Below are 15033 nucleotides of genomic sequence, written 5' to 3'. Positions count from 1 at the left end.
ATATTCAGTTAGAAAGATTAGAAGCTACACACCGAAGAGTTTGTTGCTCATAACAATGTAACATTTTCCTTTACAATGCCTGATTCTCAGAAGGAAAAAATTTGAAAAATCATTGAGGAAAAAGTAAATTTAAGTGGTGTATCACAGTGTATCATAGAGGAGATTCACCAACACTGGTATGATCTGAGATCAAGAACAGGAGAAAATATAAAAACTGCTAACGGAGGCAAATGGTACAGGTTGAGGACTCTCAATTCAGCAATTACCAACACCTCTTGAGGATTAAAAAATTCAACTTACAGCCTGAGGGCATTGTTGGTATTAAAGCTATTGATACTTCGACACTGCCCTCTACATCTGAATATAAATATAAAACATTCCGATCTGGGTCAGAAAGCTCTCTGACCGAGCCGGATCCGGAGTGTTTTCCGACCGAGCCGGACTTCTGCAGTCCGACCGAGCGAGTACGATGCGGCCGCATGCTGCTGGACTCGGTTCTGTCGGACTTCCATAGAAGTCAATGGGAGTCGATCGTACAACGCGTACATGGGCTCCCATTGACTGAATGGGTATGTCTCGCACAAGGGCGCTGTCGGGTATCACAAATGTCCCAGGCAGAAGCCACCGTTCCCCAGGAGCGAAGCTAATGTCTTTACCTTTCCCGAAAGTACCACCCGCTCTGTGTCACAAAGGAACACACAAGAGAGGATAAGTAACCTCAGAAAATGAAGAGACCAGGGAAAGACGATACCCCAAATTCGTCTGTCAGCCAGCTGAGGAATATTCAAGTCAGGAATAGACAGGATCTCTACATAAAGAAGAATAGAACATAAACAAACAAAATTACTGGGAATTCTTAATTATACACTTTAAAAACCCTCTATACTAACCACAAAGTTATTGTGATTGTGAGCCATCCCACACTTACTTGTGCTTGACTGTTGGCGGTCCAAAAAGGGTGTCCTAGGAAAATATTCCTTGGTCTCCAAAAATAAAGCTGCAAAGGAGAACTTCCTGTAGTTCAGCAATAGGTAAAATAATAACAAGTTGTACGTGATTTTCCTTACTTCCATACAGCGTAGGAGGAATAGTGAAAAACACACCTAATTCTCTGGGCACAGTGCGGGATAGTTGTATCCACAAAACACGATGAGCCGACCATGTAAAACAACAGAAAAAAGATGAACGCGTCCTTGCGTTTAAGCCGGAAACGGGAGTCGGTAAAGTTAAAAAAAAAGAAAAGGATTAACGCCTCCTCGCGGTTGCTCAGGAAACGTGGGCAGGCAATGTTAGGCAAAGGAAAAGATAAACGCGTCCTCGCGTTTGCTCAGGAAACGTGGGCAGGCAATGTTAGGCAAAGGAAAAGATAAACGTGTCCTCGCGTTTGCTCAGGAAAGGTGAACAGAAACAAACGAGCAGACGATGAAGCGCGCTTCAGCGCTAAATAACGTTTCTTCAAAATACAAAATAAAGAAGAGAAGCACTCCGTAGCTTTTGAATTTCGCACAGGCGGGTGCGGGGAATCCGAAAACACAGCTGCTTTTAACAATAAAAGCCAAGGAAAGTTGTCAGGGAAGATTTTAGCGCTGGATGCGCTCAGGTTCCAAAAATAGCATATAGCAGATCGAGAAACATCCAAAAGGTGACACACGAAATCCAGGAAGGCTCGACCAGGTTGACACGGACTAAATCACGGTACCAAACAAGGGATTAGCGAGGAAAGACAAGCACTGCAAGCTTGCACCTGGAGGCTTAAGTACATCCCCATCACCTGATCAGTCCCAAAGCAGTATGGGACAGCACACAATCCACCTCCCTTGCAGTGCATTATGTAGTAAAATTAGGGATTTAGGTAGCTCTAGTTCTAATAGGCCCCCCCTACAGTGGGTACGTATTGGTGCCTTCCGCACCATACATGCCTGTGTTGGGGAGACCCTTGGGTCTCCCCCTGTGTCCAAGTCATTAGGCTGGAGGTGACGGGGGTCTTACACGGACCCCCAAAGGCAGCTTCCCGGACGTGTGCATCGTACTGGCTCGGTCAGAATTAAGGACGAGGCGTACAGAGCGGTTCGGACCCGGTAACGATTTGGTCGGCGATTTTGCGTTTCTCGCATCATACTTGCTCGCTGATACAGCTGTACGAGTCGGGCAGAAAACATGCATGCAGCTTGTACTTTTTACAGCCGGATCGCGTTCAGGGACCTTTTGACCCAGATCGGAATCGGCCCCTTAGTAGTAATCTAAAATATCAACATCCACGTCAGACTGTTTTTCTTTGTGTTGCTTTATGTGAGTTGTGCTACATACATTTAAATTTAAGCACATCTATAGATATAAGTTCTGACTTTTTAGAAAAAGACATACATAACTAGATATAAAAGAAAGTACATTATAAGTGTAAAGAATTATCATGTTTCTTTTTAAAAGACCCAAAACATCACTCTTTCTTTAAATATCATGATAGGTAACATGAATTGTTATACCACAGAGAGGGCAAGATTGAGAAGCAGAGGCACCAAAAGACACTCAATCTAGCATGCAGTAGGGCAATGAGCCTCCAGCCACTACGTCACCACCTGTGCCTTCAAGACGCAGACCAACAGTTTCAACATTGAATAGTCAAAGGAACCTACAATAACCAAGAAAAAATCACAATCTGTATTAAGGGAAAGACAAATGAGCATGAGGCAACATAATAAAAATAGGAAAGGTGTTAGTAAATATTTAGTGGGCATTAATAAAAGCATCAATTACAACAAATATAGTTTAGTTAAACACACTAATAAAGTTGGAGAAGGGGGGGCTAAAGAAGAATTTCTTACAAATTTGATACCTCAACAGAGGCAGTTACAAACCTATTTTCTTTTACACAACAGAACAATTTATGACATAGGTGCAGACATCACCGATATATTTGTTCAGAAGGAGTAAGCCTGCCCTAACTAACTTTCCTGTCTCTTCCCTTGCATACCAGCTAGTATTTACCACCTCCTTGCCATCACATTTAAAGCAGCATTGTGAAAGGGCCTGATGCATTCTGGGGCTCTTTAAACAGGTTGCACCTGATTACCACCTGATTCCATTTGGTGCTAAATTGCATGTACAAAATCATTATTCTGCTACTATTCACAATTTACGGATCTTTCATACATACAAAATGTGAATCACTATTCAGAAATCTCTAATACCAATTTGCTATTTAGGGGTCGCTAAATTAGCAAGTCAGTATTTAGACGATATGCAAAAAATTGTGACCACATAGATTTTTACATATAAGAAAATGCAATTTTAGCCGCTGGTAACCAGTTTACAGAATCGCTAAACCATAATACACCTGACCCTGTGTTCCAACAAGCATTATCCCATAGAGTGCTTCGAAAAATAAACAGAATATCAGGGGGTTTACATAAGCCAAATTTGAATACATGGAGGGGGGAGGGCCATTGATCTGGTGCATTACACAAAGATAGATCTTCACAATTGTAGGAAAATTTGATTTGTACTAGCTTTTGAGAAGGCAAGTAATATTGAAAGAGTTATAGATTTTGAGGCTTCTGTTACAGAAAAACAATATAGAAAATGGTAGAAGATGGCTTGTGATGTGTGTTATGATGAACCTTCAAGCAATGCAGAAGAACCTTAAATGACCTTTTCAACTCTCTTTTTGGATGCAGAAGTGGAGAATTGGCTGCAAGATTTAATTGCTTTAAACAAATCAACGGCTCTTTGAATTTCTTTTCACCTTTATAAATCCCAGCAGCTCTGGCAACCTCAAGGAGCGATGTTTTAATATGGAACAGTGACTTTGTGTTGAAATTTGATTTGTCAAAAGCCATACGAGAATTTCTTTAAGCATGGAAATAAAAATTAGATAGCACTATTGGTTATTTTATTAATCACAAAAAACTTGCCATGATTGACTTTACTGTGCATCATGAATCTGATTGAAGAAGACATGCATTGTAACGTGCATATAAAAGCTGAAATAGTTTAATTTCAGTGGAAACATAGAAGCCTACAAGTGGGTAATGAGTCACCAGAAATATTACAGGAGTGGCATTATACATTTTGAAATGCGCCTCATTACACTTCCAGACAGGCCAGTTCAGAGCTTCAATATTGAATCGATTCAAGAATTAAGAAAAAATAGAAGAAGCTTTTAAACAATTTTGTATCCATTTCCATTGCTCAAATTGTTCATTCATGAATTGTACCTTAACTATGTTCTGCTCAATAAAAAAATTGGAAAAAAAAAAGAATTAAGAAAAAAGGAAGAGGAAATATGATCATGAAATATCAACTATTCACAACTGCTGCAGTATTGTCCCTTTAAAATGTAAGTAATTTGCCTGGTTGTAATATGACAATTTTAAGGCGACTAATCATCAAATGGGTGATTTTCAATGCTTAGAAATTGTGGCGCTGTTTGCTATTAAAATGTTACCACAACCTGTATGCATGATGCTGCATAGACTGGCAAATTTGTCAATTAAGTATGAAATCCCGAAAAATCAGGAGACAGCACTTGGGCATGCATTTGCATATGTTTTTTGAATTAGAACATTAACATTAGACAGACACTAATGAGATTCAGCATCCATTGTAAGGACTACTGCATAAAATGTGGAATCATTGAATTTTCTGGACTGTTTAGAAAAACACTTAAATCCCTCTTTGGGAGTTTCTTTTGTCCAAACAAAAATGTTTTGGCTCTTTAGGCATAGCTTCCGCTCAAAAAAACTTTAAATGCTGTGAAGGAAGTTGCAGCAGTAATAGCAGGTCTATCCACAGCGCAAAGATGCCCCCTGGGTAGATAAAACTATCTAAATTGAGTGGGCAGTCCTGCACCAGGGTATCAGATGTCATGGTTACCACCCCCCAAACAGGCTGTCTGGCATGATCTAAAAGTGGCCCTAAATCAGATCCAGGTTTTTAAAATATTCCTCACTACGGTTTCTGAAAACATGTGCAATTGAATTATATGCAACGAATTCACAAAGAGACACTGCATCGCCTTGTCATTGTCTCTGCTTTATTTTTTAACAGGTACCATTGGTGACTGGAAAAATCATATGACTGTTGCGCAGAGTGAAAGATTTGACAAGATATATCAAGAGAAGATGAAGGATCTACCACTGGAGTTTATTTGGGATATTAATGAAGAAAAATAGTTCGATTAGCTCAGTTCATCTTTTCATTTAATAATGTCTTCTTCATTATATTTTAAAGCATTGGAGTAATGGTATTAATGTATACGTGTTTCTCGTAAACTGAAATACATTCTCTTGGCTAGAAAAAACACATATTTAAACACACATATTGCCTGTATTTTCTATAAGGTGTGTTTAATCACATGCATGTGTAGATGTTCAATCCGAAATACATGTATATCAAGACTAACAATATATATAATACTTGTATAATGTTTAAATACTCATCAATATCTTAGGTGGGTCTGTGAAAAAAGTAGAATGTACAAATGTTCTGTGTAACGAGCATCAAAGTGGATTTCTCAAATGAGATTGTTCTTGGATTGAACAATGTTTATTCATGGATGTAATATTGTTCCAGAAGAAAATTAAAGCATGAATAATGTCACTGATAACAGTGAATAATATTTAAATAGTATGTTGGCCCCCAGATTAGGCAATTGCCTTAGTAACATTGTATCTTGTACAGTATTCTCATGTCGATGTTATATAAAAGTAAAGAGAAACACGACTAAAGGTGCCTTTCTGAACTATCTGCATTTGCTACTCTGATTCTTTATCTGCTTTTCTGGGGATGCAGTTTTGTAGTATGCCCCTGGTAAATCATGCATTGAAGACGTCTTGACCATAAGTGCACGTTTAAAATGATTTATAAGACCAGATGCAATGTTTTGGTGCATGTTATATTCCAAATACTGTGCTCATAATCTTGTTTGCTGAAACAATATTACTTTTTACTGTGTGAGCTAGGTGCTTCAAATATATTGATGATGAAGCTAGTCACCTTGTGTGAGTGAAGGATTGTGTGGATTTTAGAATGTCCAACAGCTAAGAATATGTACTAGTGACAAGTGAAATGATTTTCACTCTTTTCATAAAAAGGGTTTCTTGTGTGTACAGCCCCATCCTTATGCCAATGCCCACTGCTCTCTGATTGGTCTTACACTTCTATACCCACAATCTCATCTCGTCACCTCATCCTACAATGTCCTCTCTAATTAAAGTTCCCTTTTTTTTCTCTTCAACCACCTCAGGTGCTAGGAAAGGCACAATGACCATCCCCAAAATATTGCTCTAAAAAGGTGGCATTCGACAGGTGGATGCACATTCAGATTTCACCAAGCCCATGACACTTCTTAAGTTTTCTGCCCATCTGCCAAAACTCCTCCTACCCAGCTAGCCTCAGCTCAGCTCAAACTCTCAGAAGCATTTCCTATAAATGTAATCCATGCCAAGCTACCTGAATTAAAAATACTTGCCAAACCTATGGCCATGGTGTCAACAATTCCTTTCTATCGCTCTTGTGCCAAAAATAACTCATTCTATGTCTGTCTGTATGTCATCATCGCTGATATTACCAATGACTTGTTAGACATCTGCCTTGCCCTCAGTGTCCTATAATACACATCTCCAGTGGTACTGCTTTCACCAGCACATCTGCCTCTGGACCTAACCACGGGTCCTTGCCGACCATGTCCACTTTCAATGATCTAACGCATTAATCAGCTTGTTGCGGCTTGTTGTCCAGTCCATGAATGTGCTTAGCCCAAAACTAGTATGCTGCAATGTAAAAGCAGTAAAACGAGTGATCTCAGTAAATTCATAGCATACTTATTGGGCCCGATTCACAAAGGTAAAATGAGATGAAAGTCTAACTTTAAGACTTTCAGTTTTCACAAAGCCCATTTACTACTCATAAATGCCCTTTGTGAATATCGATAGTTATAAAGTTCAACATTTGGTATTCACAAAGGGCATTTATGAGTAGTAAATGCCCTTTGTGAATACCATAAGTCGTAAAGTTAGACGTTCGTCTCAGTTTACCTTTGTGAATTGGGCCCATTTTTTGCAGTCAATTTGTTCACTAAGTGGACTATTTCCTCAATGTCCACTACCAATGCTACTTTTTATTCTGAAGTTCCAACTCTACAACCCCACAACCAGCACATCTGAAAAAAAGTTTCTAAGAAGGCAATACTGTGCCACCTCTCTTTCCTGTCATACGGCTACAGTTCCACACACCACCAACCCTTCCAATATATCCCATAGCTACCTGCACTAGAAGCTTCAGAAAATATATATACCATCCAACTCATTGGTTTACCCTGTAGGCACAATGTTGCTCAGTTGAAGTATAGGATGCTCAGTAATATTGCCATGTCCTTTCTCACTCTGTTCAGAATCCTAATCCTGTGATGTGGCTTTGAAAACCTCATACCAAATACCAGCTGTCTGCAAAATGTTCTTCCTGACACCACTTTGCTCATGAAGCTTAGATGGCCCAGTATCTTTTGCATAAATAAAAACTCATACTTTTATTTACCCCATGGCATCCAGCAGCATTTCTTTCTATCTCAACCACATACTCTCACATATACTGCGTTGCTTGTATTAATTGCTACTGCTAAAACAGAAATATATTCTAAAATGCATTTGTGTGCCTTTAAGCTAGTTGTGCAATATAATAAACTCCTAAATAAACTATTAAGGGTAGCTGTACATGTTCCAGTCCACACAGCTCGATATTATTCTTACCCTGTCTAATGAATCAGTAGGAACGTAGCAGGGTTTCACAGCTTTTGTTGGTATTAGATACTGTGTGTCATATAGTTTTCCAGAATCTAAAATGTGTGCTTTTATTGAAAAACAGCCAGGAGCACCATGACAATTTAGAACAATATTTCTGATCTATAATTCTACTCACAGAAGCAAACCAGAAATGATCTTGACTGTCACAGTTTCAGGTCAAGTGATTTCTCAAGCTCACCATGCCCCAAGAACAGCACAGAGCCGTGATGGGCTCCATTGTTTTTGTTGTTTCCCAGCCTCTGCAGGACAGCAAGTCTTATCCATCACTTTTGATACATGGGGCAATCAGCCAGCTCTAAGAGGGCAGATTACAGTCTGTTTAAGGTGGCCCAAACCAGCATACAACCTACACATGAAAACGGAATGTGGCAAGATCAGAGTTTTTGCTAGGAAATGATACAGCCACACCTCTGTTGGCAGCTCTGAATCTCTGCTCATGGAGCCTGCGTTTCTGCTGATCTCCACAACATGTATGCAAATGCTTTGTACTTAAGTATACATATTCTTTCGCTCAGAGACCTTTATTTGGTTTTCTGATTTTGACACCCTACCTTGTGTCCCAAAACTAATATGCCAATTTCCTCAAACTATACTAGCTAATTTAGATTAGGAATTTCCTTCGTGGACACACGTTCTGGATATGTTGTATTCTTTATGTAATTCTCACTAATGTAAATTGTTTTCCTTGTCCTGAAATATGGGCTTTTTGTCTACTTAAATTTGTAACTAATAATTGCTTGAATTCAAATCCTTAATTGATCAATGTTATTCTTTAATTACATTTTCTTAATAAATCCTCTTTGAATTTATTGAATTTCTCCTTGTCATTTCCTGTGGACCCTAATGGTTTTGCTATTTATAATAATATATTTAATTACTAGCTCTAATGTTCCTCTTCTCCTCAACGAACAAAAGTCCAGTGGCAGGCTTTTTATGGTTAGTATACCAATAGACTAAGATTCAAGTACCCCTGCTACATCATAAGATATAATGCACGTGTAATAAGGAGGATAAGATATCTGTCAAATTTGTGATTGAGTAAATCCTCTACCAACCTATCAATCAGGTCTCTAGACTTTCTAAAATTACTTTCCTCTGACCATGCATACACGTTAAAAGATGGGGATGTATCAAGATAAATGATTGTATAATGATTGAATAGGTATGCAAATACTCAGTATGTGAAATGTTGGGAAGAAGCAATAGCATTACACTAGATGAATAGCATCACACAATCTTCAAAAAGTTAAAACAGATTGCAAAAATTGGTCTTCCATTCATCACATTCTTTAATGTGCAAGAGATAATAAGTTCCACCCAAATCCAACATATCAAACACTCTTATGCTGACTCTAGAATGTCTCTTTAAAGAGTAATTAAGGGTATTTGTCCTTGATGGAAATGAAATAAAATTGAGCTCTTTATAGTCAATAAAAAGTCTAAGCTATTTGTCTTTCTTTGGTACAAAGAACAAAGGTCCCCCATATCGTAATAGAGATGGTACAATGATCCCACTCCTAAAATTCTCCTGTAGATAATTCTTTCAGACCACTGATAAGGAAGACAGTAAACTGATGGTTTTATAAAGACTGCAGAGAAAGCATGATAATGAGAAGGCATCATGGAGAGGTTGGGGACGTTCATCCTAGCCTTTTTACCGGCTTCCTTGTCTTAATCCATTGGTGGCCAGCATCTCTCTGTAGAATAAAATGATTGAGGTTGAACTGAGAAGAGTAGGAAAATGTTCTGGCAGCTAAATTTAAATATGGAATGTATTTTTTAGTCAGTGTATCCCAAAAACCTTAGAATAATTAGGAGAGTTTATCAAATCAAAAGAAGGCAACTCCCAGTGGTCTCCCTATGAAAGCACTAAACGCAAATTCATCTCTATAATTGGTCTACATGATAAAGAAGTTCCACCCACAGCCTGGGCAACATCTGGAAATTTGTTAGAGACTCTTTGGATATAGTTCTAGAAGGGGGAATTGAGGTTAATGAACAAAACAGGTCTACAATACAAGGGACCTCAAGTATCAGTAATCACTGCTTCCTAGGTCTTCAACGGTATATATAAAGAAGCAGTTGAAGTTTAACCCTCACAAGGAATGGGTTTTGGCATCTCCCAATGACCACTGAGGGAGTACAGAATAAGCTTAGACCATGTGGCGAGCATTATCATGACACAACCATAGCCCAGACTTTCTCTGCTTCTCCTCTTCACTCTCAGTCTAAGGACCTCTGGCCAAACCAATATACTTCGACTCTTTCGAAGCTGAAATATCACTAGTAACTTCTGCCTTTTATGAAAATGAGTCTTGGAAAGAACTGGCAAATCCAACTCAACATTTTCGCCTTTCATTTCTTCTTTTTCTGTCTATTTTTAATTAAAAGTAAAACATCAATGAGATTAGCAAAGCTGGTAGGCTGTTGTGGACCACATGCCAGCATATTGTTAACGTTTTCCCTTAACCTAAAATGAAACATGGTCATTTGGGCTCTCCCTGCCCAAATAGCTTCTGCTGCCAATTGACAGAAAGAAGTTATGTAAGTGAAGACGTCTACATCTACTTGTGTGGAGACTGAGTGATACCAACTGAGGAATTCTAATCTTCATTCAAAAGTGGTGTAGGGCAATCCAGCTAGAGGCTCCCCTTTTTAACAAGTCTATGTATTCAGGACTTTGGCCTACATTTGTCATCAAGTGTGCAAAGAAGTAGGTCAATCCCCTACATGTGAAATTCAGTGATGTTCTCTTGAGTGTGTTTTCTCTGGTCCAGCAAGGATTTACTGTGGTCATAGTTAAGGCTTGCTTATTGGCACTTTTGGACCTGATTACTTTTTCGGAACAGCCTTTATTATTCAAATCACAGGTTGTGATGCCTTTTTGAAGGGTTTACCCATGCATGTCATGCTCCCTTTATTATGCCACAGTAGGACCTCCATACGATTCTGACCTCTCTGTGTGCCACCTTCCAGCCTCGCCACAGTGTAGTCTGAAGTTCCTGTCTCTGCAAACTATCTCTTTATTGCCCTTTCTTTTGCCAGTGGTGTCAGCAAGCTGCATTCCTTGTTAGCTTAGTCCCAATATACTACCTGTTGCCCTGAAAAGATGCTGCTTAGTACTTGTGTATACCTTTCTTCTAAAATGATTCAACCTATTCATATATGGCAGGCTATTATGATCCGGGGAGAAGCGACACAGGTTGGACACATGGTATGCTATTCCGGGCTTATTTACAAGCCCTTGCTCCGCTATTGCATCACTTTGTTTGACACAACAGCAGTGCTGCATTTGCTCCATATTTACATGGATGCAGATGTGTCACTTTTTTACAGGCTGCATCATTTTTCACCTGTGTAAGAATTGCCTGTGGTGCCTCCGATTTTAATTTATGCCAGGTAGGAATTCTGTCAGAAACGCTTACCTTAAAACTAACACAGTGGTATTTACCATTAGTTTTTTGGCGCATCTTGCAGCTGTGCTGCCAATGCATCACAATCCCTTCACCTGCCAAACCCAGGAATAGAGATGACACATTGGCTGTACCCAAGGGAACACACCAGCTGTAGTGACTTGATTGTAATATGCAATCAAGTCACAAGTGGGCCACATATGGTAAGTACGTGCATGTAATGTCACAATTTGTGAGATTATGTGCTGATGTCACACATACAAGTGGGCACTATGCCCACTTGTATGCATCACATCCAGCACAAGGTGAATTTGTCACCTGTTCACGCTCTAGCATATTAGTCCCTATTCAGTAGGCAATGCGTCAGTTAAAACTGGCACATGGCCTCTTTATTTTGATGCCTTGCTGGAGTTGCATCGGTTTTCACGCAAACTCCTGCACTGCAACAAACAACCCTGTGCAATGGTGTGCTGTATTGTAAATATGGCACCTTCATGGTGGTGCAAGTGTTCCTCCCCCGGGCACTAGAAAACGAACGCATTGCTGCTTTAATGCAGCAATGCACCAGTTTCTTGTAAATGAGGCCCTTATTACTACAGAGACAGGGCTAAGGAGTTTTGTGCCTATGAACAATTGTTTTTTGGGATCCAAAGGGGCCACAGGTAAAATTATTTAGAAAGAAGAAACTCTCTCTCTCTTTCCCTCTCTCTTTGTGTCTATGTCTCTATGTATCACTGATAACATATATATCTGTTTCTATCACTCATCATGCTATTCCTACCTGACTACAGGTGTGCCCAGAAACATCAAAAATAGTGAGCTTGTCTGCTACATAAAAGTGGGTGCTGGTTGGGATGGCTTTATAAAATATGCAGCTGGTTTTAAAGATGGCACAGTCGGTAGTGGGAGCCAATGAAGTTTTATCAGGATGGTATGTCATAGTATTCCTACAAATTATTTTGGCCTGTATATCTGGACAACATAAACTTGACAATATAGGAACGCAGTTCAGATATATTTGCAGGTAATGTCCTAATTCCTTGCTAGTTCACTGTGCCCCATCTGAACTCCTAACCTTACCTGAGTACCAGATGTTATTGGCAACCTCAGACATGACCACTCTTATTCCCCAAGGATATCATGGAAACAGATATACCATTTCTTTGTTACTTTGCATACCCAAGGTACACACAAGGAAGATATGAAAATAAGCTTTTCAAACATTTATTCAAATAATGTTATTCTTGTATTGAAATTGTAAGCTGCAATTATTAGGGAGTTGAAACAGAGCATTTTAAGCACATTTCAAGAAAAGATAAATAGTTCAACCATGAAAGCATTACTATATGATCATGCTCTATCTACCACAACCTAAAATAAAAAGAGCATAGCGGAAGTACCCTCTGCTAAATTCATTGACATAGCCTAACCCATGATACCTAACTATAATGATGTGTCAGGAAGCTCTTCTGTGTAGAACAAGTTATTATCCTTTGCAGGATTGAGTTCAGAGTCAGAAGTGCTGCATCTCAGTCACAATGCATTAAGCTCCATAACAATCCCAGCAGATGTGCTCCTCTGCTGAATATAGTACATCGGCAGTTTACATTATAAAAGCACCAATCATATTGCACTTTGTCAAAGGTGCAGAGCTGATGCAATTGTAAGTCAGGAGTCTTAGAGTTGTCTCTAGTTGGACAAACACATTCAAGGGCATCGCATCCCATGTACCTAGCCTTGAACAATGTGCACGAAAACCATGATCAAAATGATTGCTAAGAAAAAGACTGCATGTACAGTAACTTCTTGGCAGAAATCGTGTAAGTGTAAAAAATCTAAAAAGTTACCATTAGAAAAAGATGCCAAGTTAAAATATGAAACTAAAATGGAGACTCTGCGTGTGCCCTAATGTACATTACGGCACCCTTCCCTTGGCTGGATGAAGACTCAGCTAAAAACAAAAAGCTGAAAATTTGCCTAAAACCTCATGCTACAATAATATAAAATATACTAGATATAAACCATAAAAAAAGGCAGATTAAAAGCATACAACTAATAAAATTAATAAAAGACAATTAATTTTAAAAGCAAGGAGATGCATTAAAAACTTAGGAGTCTCCCGAAATGTTTCACATGTTCAGGAACCAACATCTGCAGACAACATATCCATAGTGGCCTGAGAGGCAAGTTCCAAAGAACAAACATCGTCATCTCCTGCCCAATCAGCAGTTGCAGATAGTGTGGCAGCCATTAGTATAACCGCAGTAGAAAAAGCAGATCCCAGGAAATCAGGAGCCAAAGCATCCATGGTGATTTGAGAAAATAGCTCATAATAAGCAGCTTGTAGCAATGACAGTCTCATAGGGCAACACTGAAGATGAGCCCCCAATGGACACATCCACAGATCCATATCCATAGATTGAAACAATTGCATCAACAGACACAGGTCCAGTGCACATTTGAAAGGGCCCCACAGACAGCAGAACATAGGCCCCATGCAGTGTAACCTTGAAAGTCTAAAGGTCAAAGACGAGTTCTCATTCAATTTCTGAAATAAAGACATTCCAAAATGCTGCATTGTGTGTTCATTAAGGAACAATGAAGGGGTCCCTCTGGGACCATCAGTTCTCATTTTTACTGGCGGAGAGGGTATTCTTATTTTACCTACGTCACTTTCAATAAAAGAAAACTATAATTTTTAATTATTTAAACATATAAGACAGATGGACAGCACCTTTACTTTATGTCTTTTGGACAACAATCAACACAACATAATTGTTCAATTTCCAATATTCTTTTTCAAAAGAATTATACTTCATTCATAGAAACTCAAATTTTTTATTCTTTTGATGCTATATTTTCCATGTGATTTGTATACATACACTTACATATAACCATTTTTCTGTAAGCAATGAATAAATATCAAAAACCATCACAATGTACAGATATATTTTTTATACACAAAAATCATTCAAAGAATCATGATTTGTACTAATCCTACTATTATTTTCATATCTATATCGGGATACATAAGACTCAAATTATCCTCGATAGACTTTTACTGAGTGGTCTTACAATAAAAAACTGTGCTCAGAAGGACATACAAGAACCATTTGAAGTTTAGACCTTCTTATCTTTGCTAAACATGTTAGATTCTTTGTTCAATCTCAATTTTTATGCTGATACTCTGAGTCACGTGAATATAAAAGTGAATAGTGTTGGTGCCGACGCGTTTTGACCTTCGTGCTGGGGACCTGGAGGATTTCTAGGAAGGTCTTCCTCGGGGCTGGGACTGTGACTGTAGGATTTGGTGATCTACTGTGCAGGGAAATTCATGGAACTTGTTCCATCGTCCCTTCCTTGACGGCACTCGAGGTTTACATCTTCTTCTTTTCTTGAGATCACTTTCCTTTTCTCTGTCTTTCTCGTGGAGGCTGGTATCAAGAGCGGTTCTCAGTGTCCTTTGCAGACTCTGCTCCGGCATTTCTTTCCGTGACCGATAACTATCTTGTTGGTTCATGACACAGCATGACGTGTGGTAAGTCGATCACCATTTGACCTTGAGGCGGAACATTAATTGCGGATTAACAAAAAAATACCAAAATTGCAATGAGCAGGAATAACACAAGTCATGTGCCTCCAAATGCACTTAAAACCAAAAAGTGTGAAAAGGATGAAATCACTCTGAATACATTCTGAAATGTACTAACAAAGTCATACCCAATTGCTTTATAAAAATGTTTTCCACTGCTGCTGTATTAGAAGCATTAAATATTCAGTGCACAAGTTCACCAAAATGCTACAGCAAATTTGTGCACAAA

General features: G+C 38.9%; 1 protein-coding gene across 1 annotated transcript in view; it reads left to right on the top strand.

Moving 5' to 3' along the window:
- The window catches only part of LOC144763171 (amine sulfotransferase-like), a 249930-nt gene extending 241322 nt beyond the window's left edge, over positions 1-8608 (top strand). The window contains exon 8 of the mRNA XM_078648511.1: positions 5047-8608. Within this exon, the coding sequence (XP_078504637.1) occupies positions 5047-5171 (125 nt within the window). The 3' untranslated portion in view covers positions 5172-8608. The remainder of the gene's footprint in view (positions 1-5046) is intronic.
- Positions 8609-15033: the final 6425 nt, after the last annotated feature.

The sequence above is a fragment of the Lissotriton helveticus genome, chromosome 6 (genome assembly GCF_964261635.1).
Source record: "Lissotriton helveticus chromosome 6, aLisHel1.1, whole genome shotgun sequence".
Lineage (NCBI taxonomy): Eukaryota > Metazoa > Chordata > Amphibia > Caudata > Salamandridae > Lissotriton > Lissotriton helveticus.
Note: the sequence above shows the minus strand (reverse complement) of the source record. Positions and strands in the feature narration are given on the sequence as shown.